This window comes from Anthonomus grandis, chromosome 4, assembly GCF_022605725.1.
Source record: "Anthonomus grandis grandis chromosome 4, icAntGran1.3, whole genome shotgun sequence".
Classification (NCBI taxonomy): Eukaryota; Metazoa; Arthropoda; class Insecta; order Coleoptera; family Curculionidae; genus Anthonomus; species Anthonomus grandis.
In genome coordinates this window covers 34,106,163-34,127,779 of record NC_065549.1, presented here as the reverse complement: position 1 = coordinate 34,127,779, position 21,617 = coordinate 34,106,163, and the positions used below count along the sequence as shown (strand labels likewise).

Genomic DNA, 21,617 nt, shown 5'->3' with positions numbered 1-21,617 from the left:
CCAGTGAACTGAGGTGGCATATTTGACACAACCACATAATGCCATTCATCTTTATTCAACGAGTTGATATTAGGTGTTGTAAGCACTTCTGAGCCTCGGTTTTCTCTCTGATCTGTCTGGCAAGCGATCGTTTTTTTAGCAACAGGTTGGCTAATTTTTACATTAGATTTTTCTTTAGCTAATTGATCTAAGGCGCGCGTCAATTGGTTTACATTTTTCCGCAAGCTCTCAATTTCCCGTATTAACTCTTGTTTGGATGACACATGGACCTGGATCTTAACAGTGTCATCATGATTGTCCATAAGAATAGATGACAGATTAAATATTTCCTGTGTCATATCTCTAATTGAACGGAACAGAGATTCTTGTCCATTTTCAGAAACAGTATGGAGGCGATGGATATCTTCTATATTTTCATATAGATTTTTCCATTTTGTATCATGGAAACTTAAAATGTCATAAATTTCTGAAATCACTGGAAGAAGGTCATTATTCTTCTTTAGACAGGTTCCCAGAGCATTGGCATTTTCCAGGGATATCTGAAAGTTTTGGAGTTGTGAAACTTTGTCATGAAGATATTTTAAAGTTAGTGAGTCGCAAACACTGCAGAAAAATCTAATGTTATGGTATTTTTGTTGTTGTATCACCTTTGTCGTTGCTTTATCCAATCCAGTGCAGGTCATATAAAAATTTCGACGGCATTCCCCATTGCTACGAAGTTTATATTTGTCCTTTTTTGAAACAGTTTTTTGGCAGGAATCGCATCTAAACTCAGTCATTATAAGGTAGACGGATGTTGTAATTTTGTTAAATAGGAACTAATGGTATACGGGAACTGTTTATTAACTGAGAATCACACGCACAGCAAATAATGTTTAATACTAAAAGTTCAAAAGAGTGCGGAGAAAAACAAAAAGTCAATGGTGTAGCTATATAAGGTCACGTTTAGCTAAACAGGAACAGTTTGTACGATTGGAACATAAACAGTAAAACAGAACTAGAATATATATCCGGACACGTACAATAAGCGGAGAACTAACACGCGGGTAGCTTAAAATTTATAAACACAACAAAACAAATCAAAACAAATATTCAATACTAACAGAGCCAACGAACGAAAAACACGACCGCCTCGTACGACTGACTGAAGTAGAATGAATTTTTCTAAAGGGGTTTGCATTCTATGTGCATTAATGATTTTAATTTGGCGTTAAGATGTCTATTTAAAAAGTGATTTGTTATTGTAATTATTTACCTAATTCATAATATTTCAAGTTGAGTATAGGATACAAGTATACAAGTTGATTATTCTGATATTATATTTACGAGCTATTTGTGATTGCATAGTTTTTCTCTTTTTAAAGAATACACACTGTTTCTTTTTCACATTCAAAACAATCTTGCAAGTATATCCTTAAAATTCTTATGAGTCACCTCACCAAATCAATCTCATTAATTCGAATGCCCAAAAACATATATTATATTATTTTCGATAGTGTATATCTCAAAATTGGGTAACATATCCATATGTATAGTTCGATATGATGTATAAATAATATAATGTTGTTTATTTCTAGTGACATTGATCAAATCTCTTGTGGTATTTAGGTTGGAGTCTGTTCCACTAAAATTCAACCAATGGCAAAAACTGGATTAAAAATTGTAAAAATTCTTACATAAACTTATACGGTTCTTTGTTATAGTCACTTATACAAAAGCTGACATTTTGATTTTACACGGTGTACAATAAAAATGCCATGACATAATATTACAAGCATCTAAATTTTATGTCAAAATTGAACTAGAACTCAATGGTCATACTTAAGCCTCTGGAAAGTCTGCATCATAAAAATCAAGTAAGGTGTTGGTTAAAAATTGAAATTTTAAATAATTTAAATGATATATTCCTATATTTAGAGAACCTCACACACTTTTAGTGTAAAAAGCTCTTCGGTTAAATTCGCTAAATTTTAGGGAAATATTTAAGTGATCCTGAATTTTCTTTTAAGCACGACCCTGCTTGCCGAGTTCATTTGAGAGCTATAAGTGTGGAAAGGTCATATAAAAAGTTAATAAATATATAAAATTAAAAGTATATGAACGAACCAAAAATCTGCCAATTTCTTTTTATCTATCATTCACTAGATTGTGTAAAATAAGCCAATTTATCTAGTATATCCAAGATTTAATTTTACGTTTAATAGTTGTTTTTTAACTTCTCTATAAAAACTAATGAAGAATATTAACTGCTTTTTAAGCATGTTATTCAAAATATCTTGGTTTAATATTGATTAGTTTTTTGGCATTATAAACTGGGTTTCTATTCTTGTGGCGTAAGTATGTGTAAGGAATTCCTGATGTGTATCAAATTTTTATTAATTTGATACACATTAATAAGTTTTGTTTCTGTTGATATCTGTCTGATATCAAAAATGTTGTTTATGATTATACAAAAATGATAAATTCGTTAAAAATGTTTTGTTTGTCTCAAAAAAAAACTTATTTCCCTACTTCTCCTCAAGCGACAATACCATAATTTATTTACTTTAAAACTAACATTCATTTACGTGAGTCACAACATGTTTTATGCCTAAATAAGATTTCAAATTTTTGAAATAGTTTTAAAGAATGGAAGTTAGCATCAAAAGTTAAATGGTAAAAGATAAGTTTATCGGGATACTTCAAAAAACAGAAAGCAGAATAATTAAAGGTCTACCTGGCGACACGTGTTTTGGCTTTTTCAGAACAGGGCCACAAAAAAAACAAAGAAAAGAAAGAGGATGAAAAATGTAGGAGATCATGAAGAGTACCGAACAACCAATTTGTGTAATCAGTTCTAGTACCTCCGGTTTTTGTAGGAAAAATACAGCATCCACACTAAGGAATCATAAAATACCTGTTAACCCAAGACTAGTTTTAAAGAAAGGAAGTTAGCAAAAAAATTTAAATGCTTAAATGATAGGTTTATCTCCGTAAAACGGGAAGTAAAGATGGTACTTGCCGACACGTGTTTACTTTTTTCTTTGATTATTTAAAATAGGTTTTGATATTATACTTTGTAATGTTTGGCATCTGTTATTTCTTATTTTTTATTGACCCTCTCAGTAAATGTTAAAAAACTCATCTTGTTTAGTTTTTGCTAATAATTTTGAACTTTTTAAGGCAATTTCATTTTTATCAGATTGCCCGACAAGACAAGAGGGCATTTGACTGGCTTTTGCAAAACAAAATGCAGCTTAATACTGACAAATATGTTAAAGTTACTTATACGCCAGGGCAGTTAGCAACAATAGGAGAAGTTTTTGCAATCAAGCTGAATTTTTTACAGATGCTAGTACTCATCAAGAGTACTTTATAAAAAAGTTACACCTTCTCGGAGGCTTGCTTTTTCCGCCATGTTAAATTAAAGATGGCGGCTGGTGCTATTCTTAAAAAAATCGTAACTTTCTTATTTATTACCAGATTTTCGTCAAGTAAAAAACATTATCTTTATTTTAAACTATAGAATAAGACAAAAATATAAAACTACTTTGACAGGTCATATTTCTCCCAAAATAAGGAAATAAAAAAATCGAAAAGCTTTTTTTCAACTTTTAGCCAACCGCACTCTTTACCAAAAAAAGTTAAAATATGTGGAGTCTTTTATGCGTTTTTGTTTTAATTTTAAAACAGTCGCCAAATTTATGATAGGTACTTTAGGAGATAGAGTTAAAAAGCGCTTACGAAATACCAAAAAAAAAAAAATAATAAAACCTATGCAGGATGTAACTTTACTTCTTGTTTGATTTATGTACCAAAATATTTTGTAACAAATAAACTAAAAACAAAAATATGTTTATAACAAAAACAGTTTGGTTTTAACTTATAAAAGAAATATAAACATTAAAAAAAATAAAAAAAAAACATTGTTATTCTTAATAATAAGGAACATTATATATTGGTAGATATTCTTTTTTGTGTCAAAAAATTACAAACGAAGCTTCTAATAGCTTTCAACTAAAAATAATATATAACTATTTATCGTTAAAAGTTATAACGATTTATTTGGTTACATTTTACTTAAACTTCATCATCTATCTCCACTTCATCAAAATCAATTCTGGGTGCATTCATACTATGCTAAATTGCATTTTTTACATAAAATGCCGCATTTTCGATTATACGAATCACAAATACAGTTTGCTGTACATAGATCTTTGCATTTGCAAAAAAAGTAGCCATTAGGTGTTTGGGCCCCGGGGGTTTTGTGTATGTTACTGGGAAAAGCTCATTGCCATTGGAAAACCACCCCCACTCAAGTGGGTCCAACTCGTTTCCTCTCCAGCTTTGTAACTGTAAATACACTCTAAATACATGTTGCTTACAGGAGTCTTCTGTAGGAGGAAGATTTGCCAAATCAAAATTAGACCCTAAACCTTGTGTGGAGGTGATTTGTTTATAGCAATGAAGTCTTGACTGATTAAGATTTTCACAGTTTTGGACGGGAAAAAATTTTAATATAAGTTTTTGTCCAACTTCACTTAGGACAGCCTTATTCATATAAGGGGCATTAAAACTTTTGATAAAATCATACATTTTAGGATTATTTTTTAATACGTCAAATATTATTTTTTTGCCCATTTTATATGGATACGAGGTAGTATCACATCCTGTAAATGCATGAATGAATAAAAGATTTTCACGGATCTGTTCTGAGAGCAAAGTTTGAATTTTAAAAATATTTTGAAATTTATCAAGAGCTTTACTCGTGCTGGGTGTCCAAACATATAGCTGGTGGTTAGACTTATTTGCTAAGGAAATTAAAATTACAATTAGATCTGTATCATTACCAAAGACTACTACATCTTGCGATTGACATTCTGTTATTGCGGTTACGGCAACAACTCTGTCACAATTAGATTTCGTATATGTGACTTTTATACCCTTTTCTTTCAACTTCTCGGCTAGGCAAGAAATAAACCTTTCTTTGTTCGAAGAATTTGATAGGAAGTCTGCTTGCGAGAAGACCAGCGATGTGTTTTCCTGAAACTCAACCCTAGGCGTAATTTTTGATTGACGTCTACGATGTTCCTCGTCCTTGGTGGACTTTTCACTATAACCGTTGATTGAATATTTGGGAAGATACGCAATCCTGTGTTAAAAAGTGTACCCGGTCGACTATCGGATTGCCGTTCAGTTTCGTGCACCGTGTGGTGCTGCCGCGAAGCGTCATATCTAGGAACGATTTATTTTAGCTGCGTGGACTTGGCTTTTGGCTTCTTTGAGTCAGGTTTTCAACGACGCTGGAATCTCCGGTTACGCGGCCGTGTTGGATATTTTTTTAAGATATGGGATGATGCTGCCAATTATGTTTTTATAATTTTTTTTTGAACATACAACACGGTGTCATTTATGTGGTGGTCAAGTGATAAGTGATATACTTAAGGGTGGAGGCATATTGAAATTTCTTAAAAGTTAAATTTTATAAACAAATAATTACTTACCAAAATATGTTTTTGAGACAAAAATTAATACAAAAATATATATAAAAAGCTATTTTTACAAAATTACCAACAAAGTTTAATACAAGTTATAATTCCAACAAACATTGTTTCCTTCATTTTGTGTTCAAGAGGGTCAAGTTTTTAAATAAAAAGCCCGTTGCACTTAATTAACTAAAAACTAATATACAAAAAATATGTGGAACAAATTTTAAGATATAAGTAGGTTTCACGTAAATATTATAAAGAATAATTGAAATAATTCATAAGACTTAATACCGATCATAATATAACTTCTTGATCAATAATTTTTTGTAAAAAGTAACCCATTTTGTCATGTGATTCAATATCTGAAAAATTGTGCAGCGTAGTGACATCTGTAAAGTAAGGGGTTGTGAGTGAGGATGTTAATAGAAATTGAAAATAGGCCACATTTTAAGTTTTAAGCGACACAGGAAAATTCTCAATTACCAGTTGTTACAACTATACTTAAAACTATAAAAAGATACCTAGTAACAAAAAAAAAACATTTTGTTTAAAGACCCCGCATCACGGTTATACAGGACGTCAATAGAGGTGGTATAATTAGAGGAAAGTTGAGCAATATAGTGTCCTTTTATAATAAAATCTAAATACTTCCTAAATTTTGCAAAAAACTGAAATTTGGTAAAATCCTTTTATTTTTTTCTGGCGTTATTTCAAAATATATGACAAAAGTATTTATTAAATGAATAAATTATTGTGACCACTTTTTCTCGCCTATACGATGACACCTTTAAAATTTAAAATACGACGTTCTGTCTTTAAAGAGCCATCATCAACTTTGTTTTTCTTTGTCGGTGCTATATTGACCATTTGCAGTTTAACGACGCGGGAATCTTTGGGCGCCCGGCCGTTTTGTTATTTTTTTAAGACAAGGGCGATGATGATAACAGCGCTTTTATTTATTTTGTTATTGCCGATATTTAAATGCGCTGTGATCTCGCATAAATAACTAGATAAATGTGGTGGTCAAGTAATGTATTGGAAGGTGCTATCTCTTACAACTTAAATTTTATTAACAAATAATAAATTACTTACCAAAATCCTTTTTTGAGACAAAAATATATAAATAAATAAATAAAAACAAAACAAAAATTCAATAAGCTTTTATTTATTAATTAGAAAATTAACAAAAATATTAAATAAAGGTGATGATATGGGTATAAATAAAGGTGAGATAGGTTTCACGTAAATATAAAGAGTAAATTAAATAATTAAAGATTTAATATCTATATACGGTACTATAGTTTTTTAAAGTCAATAATTTTTTGCAAAAAGTAGCCCGTAATGTGATTTTTGACAATACGGGTTTGTGAAACCAGCCAATATCTCAAAAACTGTGTAGGATAGTGAGATCTGTGAAGTACACTTTTTTTGGACAAAAATATTGAAAAATAGATACCTTTAACTGAAATTGACATAAAAATAAAATCGCAAAATTTAAAAGGTTTTGAATAAGGGTGTAAAAACACTATAAAATATAGAAAATAGGCCACATTTTAATTTGCAATACAGGCAAACACTTAATTACTAATTCTTAAAACTAGAAAAAGTTAATAAGAAAAAAAAACAAATATTTTGTTTAACAGTATGAAGGGTCTCATCGCGATTATACAGGATGTCCAAAATAGGGATGAGCAGTAAATGGTTTAATTAGGCGAAAGTTGCGCAATATAAATGCAATGATTGAATAAATGCAATCTAAAAATTGGAAAAATGCCAAATACTTCCTAATATTCAGGAAAAAGGTGAAATTTGGCAAAATGGTTTTTTTATTTTTATCTGGCGTTATTTGAAAATATAAAATAAAATCATTTATACATTGTTGTAAACACTTTCTCTCATTTACAAGTTAACATCTTTAACTTTTAAATACGACGTTCCTTCTTTAGAGAGTCATAATCAACTTTGTTTCTTCTTGTCGACGCCATGTTGGCCACTTGCAGTTGTGAATAACCCTTTTAATTACTTTTTCAACGAGGTAATTTCTAGTGAGCAGTTGGAATCATCCCTATTAAATATTATATACCTCTCTCTCTTTTAAATACAATTTCGAATTTCAAAAAATTCAAAACATACTTTATTCATAAATACATGGTACCTACTTGTTGACATGGTACTTCTATGATATAAAATAGGCACATTAATCGACATATTACTAGCACATAATTTAAAAACAATACACAATAGTGGGTTCAACATACTAGTATAAGCACAAAATGTATTACAATTTCAAAGCAAGACGACTTAAAAATTTTTTAGAGTAACATCACAAATTCTAACCTTTACATCTTTACTAAAAACTAATTATATACTATTGGCCTATTCCTAACTATCTTCAAAAAATTCTAATGCAAAAATATTTGCTTTTAAGAAGTTTCGTTAAGGACTTTTTAAAGCGAGGAGAACTTCTAGAGACTTTTATGACATTTGGAAAATGGTTAAAAATGTTTATGCTCAAGTAAATAAGAGAATTCTTAGTTCACTTTTCGGGATGGGCATTGGAATATTGTATTTTTTTCTGATATTATAATGTTTTAAGGAGCCATTATTTTGAAGATACAATTTATATTTTTTGTATATTAGGCAAGCAGACTCAACAATAAACAAGCAACACAAGGAAAGTATCTTTAAATAGGGGTCTGCATGTCCTGTGGAAATTTATGACACATATATTTGATGGCTCGTTTTTTAAAAACAAACATCGAGTCAAAAAGCCGTTTACTAATGCAACTCCAAAATGTTATTCCAAACTGTAGGTATTTTTGTATGAAAGTAAGTTCCAACTTTCAACAAAAAAAAATAGACCGTTTTTGTAGATATCAATCTCAGTTCATTTAAAACCACTCTAACAGCATAACATCGTCTAGCCAGTTTGTGCCTCCTGACATATCTCCATAAAACTTAGGTTTATGATCGATAACAATTCCAAGAAATCTGTTAAAATTATTCACTTCCAATTCTTTGTTGTGAATCATAAACTGCTCTGAACATAAAAACTTAACAATTTAGTCTTATCTATGTTTAAAGACAACAAATTAGCATCAAACCACTGTTTAATCATTAATAAATCTTTAGAAATTGTTCTTGTTAATGTGCTTTTATTATTGTCTGCCCATAAGATAGTGGTGTCATCTGCAAAAATAGTGAAGAATCCTCTTATCTGGAGAGACGCCAGGTCATTTATATACAATAGAAATAAAATAGGACCGAGAAACGAACCCTGCTTACTACACAAAGTTCAGACAAACTGCCATTTGGCCAAACAAACTTTTTTCTGTCTAACAAAACAAAATTTTAACCATTCTAGAGCAACTCCCCTAAACCCATATCTAGAAAGCTTACCGAGCAGTATTCCATGGTTGACACAGTCAAAGTCTTTAGAGAAGTCGCAGAATACCGCTGCAGCAAACTGACCTTCTTCAAGATCAAATATAATCTCTCCAGGAATGAAAACATTACTCGACATTTATTTAATATGTTATTTTTTTTAATTAGGAAACCTATCATTCGTACTAGGACCAGTTTCTCAATAACTTTAAAGGCTTTTTAGGCTTTATTTTTATCTTTTTCATGAATGATTTTCATCATGAAAACAATTATTGAAAATACTTAAAACACTAAAGACCATAAACATAATATATTGATTTAAAATTTTCTTAAAGTAAAAAAAAGAAAAAGAGAAAATGGCTCTCATAGACAATATCTTTAAGAGTTCTGATTGATTTTTGTAGATAAAATAGATAATTTTCTGTGAGGTTTATAATTAGATTTATTTAAAGATTTTCTAATAAGATTGAGATTGAGATTCTTATTTTAGGTTGTTATAAATCAAAGTCTTAATTAATAAATGCAAAAATTTATCAATATGCTGTGGACATAGGTATCATCATCATACATATCATCCATACATCAGGTACAGCTGATTTTAAAAGTCTTTTTCGCTTATTACTTACTGCAATATTAATTTTGACAAAATGTTTTTCGCAAACCACTTTGTTTTTTAACAAATTTTCATCCATAACATATGTTTCCGCATTGCCTATATTTTCTATCCACTGGTTAAGCAATACTGGTTTTAAAATCGGAAATTTGAAAAAACTGAGAACATTGTTTTTACATTTTCTTACATTATTGCACCCACGATACGCACACTGATTAATTTTGCCTAAAGGAGCCATTGTCTCACAAACTAAACACATTTACATATATCTATCTATTTGTGATTATGATATCCAAGAAAATTTTTTAACAACTACCAAATTTCAATACGGCAAACACGAACCTGTGCAAAAACTCTCCCACACGACTCAGAATGATCGGCCGATTACTAATGAGAAGCGACGGACGAAATTATTTTCGCGCATACTGGAGAGAATCGCCATCTATTTTTCACGCATATTTGCGGTCACGATTTAGCCCATAAGGTTGCGTATCTTCCCAAATATTCAATCAACGCTATAACCATCAAAAACTATTCAAAAGTTTTTTTGCTGTAGTTTTTTGCCACCTCAATTTTTGGAGAAAAATTTTGAGCCTGTAAAATAAGATGATAAAAGAAAAGTGTAAATTTTTTTTGACAGAAATATAACCTGTCAAAATAGTTTTATATTTTTATTTTATTCTTTAGTGAGAAGCAAATATAATGTTTTTTACTTGACAAAAATCGGTTAATAAATAAGAAAGTTACGATATTTTAAAAAATAGTACCATCCGCCATCTTTAATTCAACATGGCGGAAAAAGCAAGCCTCCTAGAAGGTCTAACTTTTTTTTACAAAGTACTATTGATGGGTACTACCATCTGTGAAAAATTCAGCTTAATTGCAAAAACTTCTCCTAAAGGCCATTTTTTGAGCTAACTGCCCTGACATATTAGACTAGAAAGGTAATTCTGATAAACTTCAGCTACTCACCTCCAATGATTCAGTAATGCAGAAAAAAAATTTAAAGATAATTTTAGTATGATTATATTGTAAATAAAAATGTAAGCACAATATCAAAAGTCTTTAATACAAATATCAGAGCCTATTTGGAGTATGGATCACTTCTGGCCTGAAGTTATCGTGAATATATTGAGCGTGTATTGAAGAAATTTCCTAATGCTGAAATTATATAAGTTTCAAAAATTCTCTGATAGACAAAACAAAACTCCATGTAACTTATTAACTCAATTAATTTTTTTATATCTAAGGTTTTCGGTATTTAGGCGGAATAGGTTAGTGGTGTGCACTGAGATATCTTTCTCTTTACTAGATTGTCCTAAACCAAATATTAGAACATATTACTCAAATTTCTATTTCATAGACTATTGTATAACATGTTTAACTTATCTATTTAAGAATAAAGGAAAATGTACACCCAAAGTGGATCACAATTCTGCTTCTAACGATTTTAAGTCGTTATGTGTTACCATCTCCAGAAATATCTTATTTTATTTTGCTCTTGGTTGTGGGTTCTGGGTTTTTACGTTCATGATCTAGTCTTTCTCTTGCTCGGACTATCTTTGATTGAAGATACAGTGAGGTTTTTTTATTTGAAGTTTGAATAGAGTATTGTACCTTTCTTCGATCTCTTTTTTGGATAACTTCGAAACGTTAAAATTTGTTTAGTTTCATCTAAAGACAGTTCCAACTTTTGGTTCGCCATTCTTTCACTCCTGGTCTTTGCATTGCCTAATCTTTGGGCGGCTTGCTGTGAAGCCTCTATTTCCTGTTTTAGGGTTCTCGTAAAAGCTTTACCAATTACCTAGGATTTTGCTATAATTATTTGGGCTATATACTTGCGCATTACAGCAATTTTACCTGCCATTTCGAAAATAATGGAGAAAATTTTATATAGCCAGATGTACTCATATTTAAATGATAATGGTATGATCTCAGAATTGCAAAACGGGTTTCGTAAGGGGTATTCCGCATCCTCCGCCTTGGCTGTGGTAACTGATGATATAATTGGACTCGAAAGTATTTTTATACTATTAGATTAATTCAAAGCGTTTGACACTATGAATCATCATCGACTTTTGTTGGCAAAGCTAAGAGATTACGGTTTTGACGTCGACTCACTGTCACTCATTGCATCGTATTTCTCTAACAGGTCACAAAAAGTGTTTGTTAATGGTGTGTACTCGGAGTCTAGTGCCATACTATCAGGAATACCTCAGGGCTCTATCCTTGGTCCTCTTTTCTTTATTATTTACACGTCTGAAGTTAGAAGGTCTCTTCATGTCGGAAAGATACAAACTTTTGCTGACGATACCCAGATGTACTATCACTTCTCTTCAAAAGACTTTGTTACTTGTAACAAAACTATTAATCATGAACTGAACAACCTAAAAGATCTCTCTAAAAAACACAGCCATTTTTGATGCATTCAATTGAATCCAAGAAAATCAAAACTTATGCTGTTTGGCGAAAGAAATCAAAACAAATATTTCAAAAATAATATTAAAATTAAAATAGATGACCAAATATTACCATTTTGTAATTCTGCTCGTAATCTGGGTTTTATACTTGATTGTCAGCTAAATTTTTCTGATCATGTTAAGCAACTTCTACAAAGGTCATATATATCGCTTAAACAACTATATTTTAACAGAAACCTTTTAAGTACCAAGTTAATGGCAATGTTATGTGAAACTCTTGACTTTCCCACTTTAACTATGCTGATTTTATTTATGGCCCTTGCCTTCGTCAAGCGGAACAATATCATATTCAAAAGGTGCAGAATACATATATTTGTCCAATTTTTAATTTAAGAAAATCAGATCACGTATCACATAAAATGAATGAGTTGAACTAGTTAAATATGTCAAACCGTAGAACTCAACATTTAGGTGATTTTATGTATGGTTTAATTACTAATTCAAAATTTATTATTATTACTTCGCCATTTTTAGTAGATAACTAATAGACAAATATATGAACAATTTCCATTAAATTTAGAGGCAATTAGAGGAAACTTGTTTATCTTGTACCATTCTGAATTAATGGTCGCTTGTAGTTTAATGACAGTATTAGTTCTATATTTTAGGAATAATTTATTGTCATCTCATTGTAGGTCCTTAGAAATATTATATAGGACTAAATTGAAGAGTAAAGCTTTCAAAATAGAGGTATGTGATACACCAGGTACACTTCAGGGGGGTTCAAAGCATTTAGCATGTCAAGAACGTTTAGTACGATAGAAATAAAAGTACAGTTCAGTAGCGAGAAACTCAAATTCGCTGTCCAGGCGAGAGAAATTTCCGAGAAGAAAATGTTTGGTCTTAGAAATATACTTATCTTGAAAAAAAATGCATAAAACTTACTTTCAAATAAGAAAAAAACTAAAATGATATTATTTGGCTCAGCAAAGAATTATACATATGTTGCAAAGTGTCAATTTCTAAAATTCACTTTGTAAGGCTCACATTTAGTGAGTTTGCTAAAAATTTGGCTCTCATAATAAAATTTGACCTAAGATTTTCTTTACATCTACATAAGTTGATACAACTTCATATATTTGTATTCTGATATTGTTAAGAGATTGGATGTTCATACCAATCAAACTCGTTTTAGATTTGTGCTATGCTAAGGCCGGATGAAATTTTTCTCAACGATGCTTCTTGAAACATGCAAGTAATAAGTGTTTCATTTTTTTAAATATTTGTTGTTAATATTATCTTAAGATACTTTATGTTTGTTTTTTTTTCTGAATTATTTATGTATTCTGGTATTATTGAGGCAGTTACGTAAAAGAGCGATTAAACAGAACGGTGCCACCCATTTCCTATTTATTTTCTAAATTATTTCATGTGGAAATAAAGACGCCCAATATTTCCAAAACGGTTTAATTAAAAGAAGCTAAACTATACACATTTGAAACCTACGGGTGTAATGATTGAAATAGGGTGTCCATAAGAAAAAACTGATCATCTGTCGAAATTTGACATTTCTAAAAAAATTGACATGGGATTCAAACATTTTTTTGCTTTTACTTTTCACCTACTTGTAGAGCGGAGTCAATATGAGGAAAGACCAAGTACAACGTTGTAGCTACGTCTACGAATTTAGAAAATACATATAAGACATGATATTTGATTTAAAATATAAATATAAGATAATTTTCGAAGTTCATTTTATACCTTGTATCTCGTTTATCTTTACTTTTCGACTAAGGAAAGCATTATTAAGATCTTTCAGAAAAACCTCTGTATTTACTGTATTTAGACGTATATTTCTCCATATTAAGGTTTTTATGATCAGAAATAAGTAACTGGTAAAATTTAATACTATAACATAAAATATTCACTTACGATTTAATCTTGGGGCTATGTTATATTTTTTTAAGAAAATTGTGTGTCAAATGTTAAAAAAAAAATAGCACAATATTGCGAAAATCTTAGAACATTAAAAGACCAGAGTTAGCAAACAACACCTTTGTTTTAGTTCAACATATGCACAGGGGCAAGGAGGGTGTTTACATTTTCAAAAGAGGAAATTTTCAGCTATATATCAACACATATAATAGTGTTTATTTAACTTATTGGTGTTTGGATTAAAAATAAACAGTAGAAATAGGTATATCTTATTTTAAGCGCAGAAATCATCATTTAAGCAAAAGAAAATTTGTAACATTCTTATTCCTTAAACCGCTTCTAAAAAATTTGGAATGGCAAAACCGCAAGCAAAAGCTAATGTTATCTTGCAAAATGTCATCTCGTTAAACAGCTTTGTGTTTACATTCGGCATTTATGAAGTTCTGTGTTTTTACTCTACTTCTTGGTTGAAAAAGGAAAAAGGACGCATTTGAGTTTTTTTGTGAACGATGGTAAATACTTCTGCTCTTTGTGCCACACTATGGAAAAAAGGCAATCCAAACCAACCTTTTCACAAGTAAACATCGATACTGTCATAACATCATATCAACGGTGAAACGTCATAATAAATATAGAATAATAAAAACTTGTTAAGATATCTATAATCACAAAATATTTAATTTCCATAAAAATGCTTTTTAGTACATTTACACTAATGAAGTAGGTTAAAAAAAGGCATAAAGAGTTCATAAACGGTAATATTAGTTGTAATTAAAAGCATAATCTATTATTAATAAATATGTATCATGCAAATATTTCTTGACGCCGTCGGCGTCGCTGGTAAAAATTTCTTGTGTCGGTGGAATCAACAATGCGATTGAGCGGCATTGCAACGTTATTGCCTTTTTCTCACATATAGGAAATCTGCATTAATTTTACTTTGAATATTGACTTCTTTATAGCATATATTATCATATGTTATTAAAGAAAATGCTTCATATTTTATCAAAGAGAAACAGTAGTATTGTTTTGTGCTTGTCAAAATAAGTGACAATTTTTTATGATATTATAAAGTTTTTTTTTGCGATTTCTACATAAGCTTTTGGCATCATTGCATCAAAGATATTGCAAGCAAACAAACTGCTCGTAGTTCCACGGTAATAGTAATTTTAGCCTTTCAATGTTCTAAGAAGAAAATAGTTTATACCTTTATTTTTACCTTTATACTTTTGCTCATACAATGGTCATAATCCATCAGTGTCTAAAATTCCTAAAAATAAGTTTGTATCTCTAATAATGATTTAAGATGTTAATAATATTATTATTAATAATAATTAGAGGAATCTTTCATCTTTCATCCTTCTGATAACTGCGATAAGTGAATGTTATCCCCAGAGGCGAGTGCGATTGCCGTTTGGCATAAAATTTTCATAATAATAATATTAATAATAATAATAATATAATTTCTAGGCTATTGATAATTTTAATATTATGACTTGTGAGTGATAATAGATACTATAAAATACTGAATAATGCATTTACTTAAAACATATTGTTAAACTACGATTACTTAAAAAAAAAGAGAGTGTTAAAAAAAGGAAATTCTGTTTTATGGTTTATGATTTTTTTCCAGATAAAAGAAGGTGATTTAAGAAAACAACTTACTGATGAGGAATGGAGCAAGCTGATTGGAGATAATGGTAAGCATTAAAAAACACATTACGACTTTAAGTTGATAAGGCTTAAAAAAAGAGTTTATAATAACAACTAGGTATTTTAACTAACTTTAGGTATTTAAAATTAGTTAAAAGATAATATATGTTAAAGTATTTTACGATACAGCTTGACCATTTTGTGTTAAAATTGATTAGTAATAGTAAAAAACGGAATACTCACATAGAACTTAGCAAACATTCTTTAAATCTTAGCATCTGGAGAATAATATAAGTCAGCAATTTAAATATTTCTGGGAGATTTTACCATAACATTCACAAAATATCGTTTATCACATTATCTACCACTGTTATAATGTTTAGCTCTGGAATCCATAGGCCTGTAATATTTTTACCATCTGTTAAAGACTGACTTTCTCTTCAGCAGCCGTCTTAAGCCAAAAATAATTAAAATTGTCCATTCATTATCCGTATTTATTTTGAAACCTTTTTAAGAATCCATTCATTGTAGCTTAAAAAAATGTTTCTTCAAATAATATTCTCTAATGAAAAAAATTCTTGGTGTTGCAATATACATTAAAAAGCTTTAAATTTGGCACTTCCAAATCATTGACACAAAATAAAAAATATAAAGTTTTTACAATCCAACTTTTAAATTAATTAGATTATGAAAATAATTTTTAAATATTCAAAATTTTACAAGAAAGTTAGCAAAAAAAAATCAGTAGATAAATATTAACAGCATAAATTCCAACGAAATGCTTAATTCCATAAGACCAATGTGTTTTCTTATTTCATTTGTCTGATGGCAGTGATAACAAAATGACGTAAGTATGTATTCTACAAATTAAAATATTGCTGGTCTATTCGAAAAATATTAATTCCAAACATTTTTGACCATTTTTAAAGAAACATTCGAGAAGCAATATATCCAGTTTTGACACATTTAAAAATTAGTAGAACTTTGGCGCAGCTAGTATACTATTCATAAGTATTCTCGAACAGATTTTACCTATTGTTATTTATTGCGGTTCAGTAAGGTTTCTAGGAATTAAGGCCCGGTGTACACATCCGGTTTTTTAAGATGCGGCGCCGTTGCGGTGCCGTACTTGCGGTCTAAAGAAGCAAGTATTAGATGAGACAATGCACACATATCGCCATCCCGTGGCGACGCCACGGCCATCTCACGGTCGTTTTTTACTAGCACTTTTCTCTAAGCCGCAACAATGCCGCAACCCTACTTGCGGTTTCTTAGTACCTTGTTTTATATTAAGCAGTGCATACGTTAGGTTATTTTAGCTTACGGGCGCTTCAACAATGGGGGACAGAGAACTAGATATTGAATTTTTTATTTAAGAAATTAAAAAATACCCCATTATATAAAATGTGGGGGATGAAAACTACCATGATCGAACAAAAAAAAGAGCTGCATGGTCAAATATTTGTTCTTTATTTTATGAAAATTTTGATTAAAAGGAAGACAAGGAGAAAAAAGCAAAATATGTAAGTACAGTAATTTATATTATTTTTTTTTTTAAATATACAGGGTGTTCCTCTATAAACTGACACAGAGAGAGAAAAAAGATATCGATATGCGGTTTTCACAGAACTTCATTAATTTTTATAAAGTTTTTTTTTGACAGTGTTGCCAGGTTAAAATTTACCTGAAATAAAAAAACTTTATAATAATTGTTGAATTTCTGTGAAAACCGCATATCTATCTTCTTTCTTTCTCAACTTATAAGTAGGTAAAATGTGTCAGTTGATAGATGGACACCCTGTATTATACTGGTTTTTAACAAATTAAATGTTTTTAACAAAATAATTTATCTGCTTATTTCTTGCTTGAATGAATTGATTAGTTCCTCTTTGTATGTTGTTACCTCGCACGATATCAAAGAAACCTTTCACACTTAACATATCTTGCATATTAATTCCGTCTCTAGCCCTTACAAAATTACGAAGCAAACAGCAAGTTTTTACTGCAGCCAAATCTAAATTTACATTTATTAAATTTAAAAATTTTCCATTTATTTGGCATTATTCCAAAAGTACTTTTAACATTTCTCCGGGCACGTGACAATCTGTAATTTAATACTCTTTTTTATTTGTTAAAACTTTTCCGCTCAAAGGTCTCACTATATTAGTTGAGAGAATGTTTAATTCATTATTTTCAAGCTTTCTGTAAAAAGAAGACCGTTGAAAAATAGTGCTGTCAGATTATTTTCCAAAATATCCAACATCAATATAAATAAAGTTGTAATTGGAATCTGCAATTGCCAACAAAACAATGGAAAAGAAATTCTCATAATTATATAAAAGAAACCTGCTCATTTTTGGTTTTTTAAGTCTCACATGCTCCCATCAATAGCTCCCAAGCAATTGTGAAATTGGCAGTATTCTTGAAAACCTTCAGAAATTTTCTTCCACTGATCTCCAGTTAACTCAGGAAAAGATTCTGGTAGTAAACATTCCCAAATCGCAATGCAAACTTTTCTTAAAATTCTTCCGATTGTCGTATGTATTTTGTATGTCAAATGTAGATCAATCTGATTGCATCCACTACCCAAGTATCTACAACAATGGAAAAGTTATATTCTTTGTAATACTATGTAAAAACAGAATTTTGAAACATTTCATTTATTATTATATCTTTTTTTAGGCACTAAGTTAATTAAGAAGTGGCGAAATATAAAAGACAGCTATTTTAGAAGTTTAAAGAAAAAAACCAAATCTGGATACGCAACTAATAACACAAAAAAACACATTAATGCTAGGCAGTTGTCTTTTCTTAGATCTGGTGGAGCCAAAACTGAAACTCAGACGAGCTTACCAGAGAGTCATCAGGAAGATGAAGTTCTTGATCAACCTGAAAATAAAACAGCACAAACAGCAGAATTAGAGGGACCAGAACGTCCAAAATATGATCAAAAGAAAGCAACGAAACGTGGAGTCCGCATTAATAGACATATCAAAATAAGCCTAGTCCAGCTTTAGAACATGATCCCAAAAGATCGTTTTTCGTATTCTTCCTTCAATTCGCGGTTTTGATGAATTTTTTTTTATTTTGTTTAAAATTAGTAAAACGCATGAGGAACACTCCAACCAAACATTTCATCTCACACAATTCAAAAAGCACACTCCTATACCACCCTCAATATTTTTCGCAATCGTCCAAAAACTGGCAACATTCGCAATCCTGCGCATTCCCCTACCAGTCTACATATACCAATTACTCGTGCAATAACAATTTATTTAAACCATCCTCTCATTCTGAACAAACACCTGTCTCTTTTAAAGTTTTACATCTAAAATCTTCCCCCCGATTGACAGAACTTCAGCTAGTTTCTTTCTGTGCTTCACAAAATGTCAGTTAGTTTACCAGTTTAACGTCTCCAAGCGATTCCATGTCCCCAAGGCATGATCCCGATGTAATTTTATGACAGTTTTGATTCATTTTAGTAAAAATTTGTAAAAAATAAAGCCATAAAACATGAAAATTGCTGTGTCACTTACCTCAAATACAAAAATCTCATCCATTATTCTCCAAGAGACCAACATCCAAAATTGACGAAAACAAAGAAAACACAGACCATGACTTTGTGTTTTCTTTGTTTTCGTCAACTTACCTCAAAGTTACAAGTAGCATTTCCAATGATGAAATAGAAAGTCTCATCCAGGTGTCTTAAGATTTAATTCTATCTGTAATTTTTGCTGTAAGCTCATCAAATGGTTTAACAACACTCATTTTGAAGTAATTATAAAAGTTATCAGAATTATCTCGTAAATTCATAAAAGAATTATGGAATCTACCCTTGGAAAGCCTTAAATCTGTGTATAGATGTACCCAATAACGTCTATCGCGTTTGCAAATATACTGTTTACGCACAAAGTAAGCGAAAATTACACGTTTTTTGCGATGATCCCCCATTGTAACCTATTAGCCCTGCTGGTATTCGCCAGTGCGATCGCATAGACACTGATGGTCAAAACAAACTGTGCATCCAGTGCGGATCCGTAATATGTGTGTATTTGATTTGGACGGCACCGCAACGGCGCCGCATCTTAAAATACCGGATGTGTACACCACTTCTAATGCTGCATAAAAACTTTTGTCTAAACAGAGCTGGGTTGACTATATTCTCCAACTAAGTAAGTAGCTCTATGTAGATTTCTCGATAGGGAAAATGGTTTAATCATAATAAAATTAAAAATACTCGTTCAAAATCTTTAGAGTAAATATGACCCTGCGCTATATCCCTACTACGTAATAGGAATCCTCTATAGTGTACTAACCAAAAATAAGCAGAACGTCATACAGACCTATCAACTTACCATAATTTTTTATAGCAATTCTGGAAAACATCGCTGATACGTATATAAAAACAAAGTCTTAACACAACTACGCCAAAAACGTTTGCAAAAACGACCCTGGAATTAAAAAGATTTCTGTCAAAATGACTTAAGGATAAAAAAAGAACTGGCAACAGCATTTAATAATGTTAGTTATGCTAAGCAGTTCGCATCTCCTTCATTTATTTTCTATAAATGGGTGGAGGGTAGCCTGAAGATAAAGAACAATTAGTTCAACCTATAATTGAACTCTATAATAACAAATAAGGAGAGCGGCCCGAGGCTGTTCTCAAGGGGTCAGTTCTTGTAGATGCTTTACTCTGGCGAAGGAAGGTTACACATACCATTGCATGCAGACAACTAAAGTCAACAGTAACCAGAAAACTGCAGGGGCTCGAAAAGATCTTGTGAATCAACGAAGTCATGAGAATAACTCCTATATGGGCAATAATGGTACTGAAAATACTGTAAATACTGGTACATCTACCGGCAATACACATTTAAATAGAGCAGAAATTAAGGCGATTCAATACAATCAAACAAGACCCATATAAGGGAAAATAATAGCTATGAAAAATAAAATAGACGTAGACGTCAAATCAGTCAGTGACCCAGAAAAAACTCATATCACAAAATCATAGGCATCAAGCCACTGAGGTCGCTTGTGCCATTGCAGGAAAACTTTTTAAGGCTAAGAGTAAAATTTGGGTCAATCTCACAGCTGGTGGCTTCAAACACCAGAATAGAACTAAAGATATAAAGGCAAATTAAATAAACAGCTGACAACCTCTTCATAATATGACAGGGGGTAGGTAGAAACCTATGCTATTATATGGTGGCGTCACTATGAAGCATTATATAATAAGATTAAGAGTTGGGGATCACCGTGTAGACCACTTTGGAGTCAATAGACTGCTAGATAAAATGCGCTAACACACTTTGAAGGTAGTACAATAAATATCTTTAAATTTGCGGTAGCATATAATATTTGTTTGTAAATCCAGCTCCATCCAAAATGGTTACTTTTATTATATCATTTTTTACTGAATCGGTAAATCGCTAAAACAGAATTTTATTAATTTGATAGGATTACTAAGTTGCTCATACATATTTGTTAGCTTAAAAGCAGTCTTTACCCACAAACTTATTCGTAAATAAGAGGGTCAGTAAAATGTTTCAAATTACATTGCTTAACGACGAATAGCTAAAATTTCAAAAAACAAAGAGTGTTTTTAAAGAAAATTGATATATTGTAATGTACTAATATCGTACTAAGTGGTTGTCGCCTTTCTATTATGGAGTTAAAGTAACTGTAAAAACAAGTGTGCGGGATTGTTTTCTTTTTCAAAATCTTAAATGCTGCTGAAATATTTTCAATTGACTTATTTGTAAATTTCATCTATCAGAATATCGACAGCGACTTTTTTATTACATTTAAATAAACAGATGCATCTATTTTAGGTTGAGGAACAGAAAGAAACTTTTTGATTAGGAATTTTCTAATACAATAATGATACCTGCAAAGAAACTAAAATTAAACCAGTTAATTTGCTTATAACTATGTAAGTTTTAAACGTTCAGATGTAACCAATGTAGAGTAATACTAATAATAAATTTTGCAAAAAAAGGAAAGCCAACGCATTCAGACGAATCGTTTGTTTTAGGGAAATCATCCGTTGTAATTCATTACTGTTTCAATCAAATAGATTGCTTCGTATTTGCTAATTCAATAGATAAATTAGAGTTAAATTCTTGATAGGGTAGGTTCATC

At 30.8% G+C, this 21,617-nt stretch overlaps 1 protein-coding gene across 1 annotated transcript in view; it reads left to right on the top strand.

Annotated features, from left to right (window-relative positions):
* LOC126735613 (A disintegrin and metalloproteinase with thrombospondin motifs adt-1-like) overlaps positions 1-21,617 on the top strand; it is a 224,637-nt gene that overhangs the window by 100,170 nt on the left and 102,850 nt on the right. Inside the window, exon 3 of the mRNA XM_050439673.1 lies at positions 15,454-15,520. Within this exon, the coding sequence (XP_050295630.1) occupies positions 15,454-15,520 (67 nt within the window). The remainder of the gene's footprint in view (positions 1-15,453; positions 15,521-21,617) is intronic.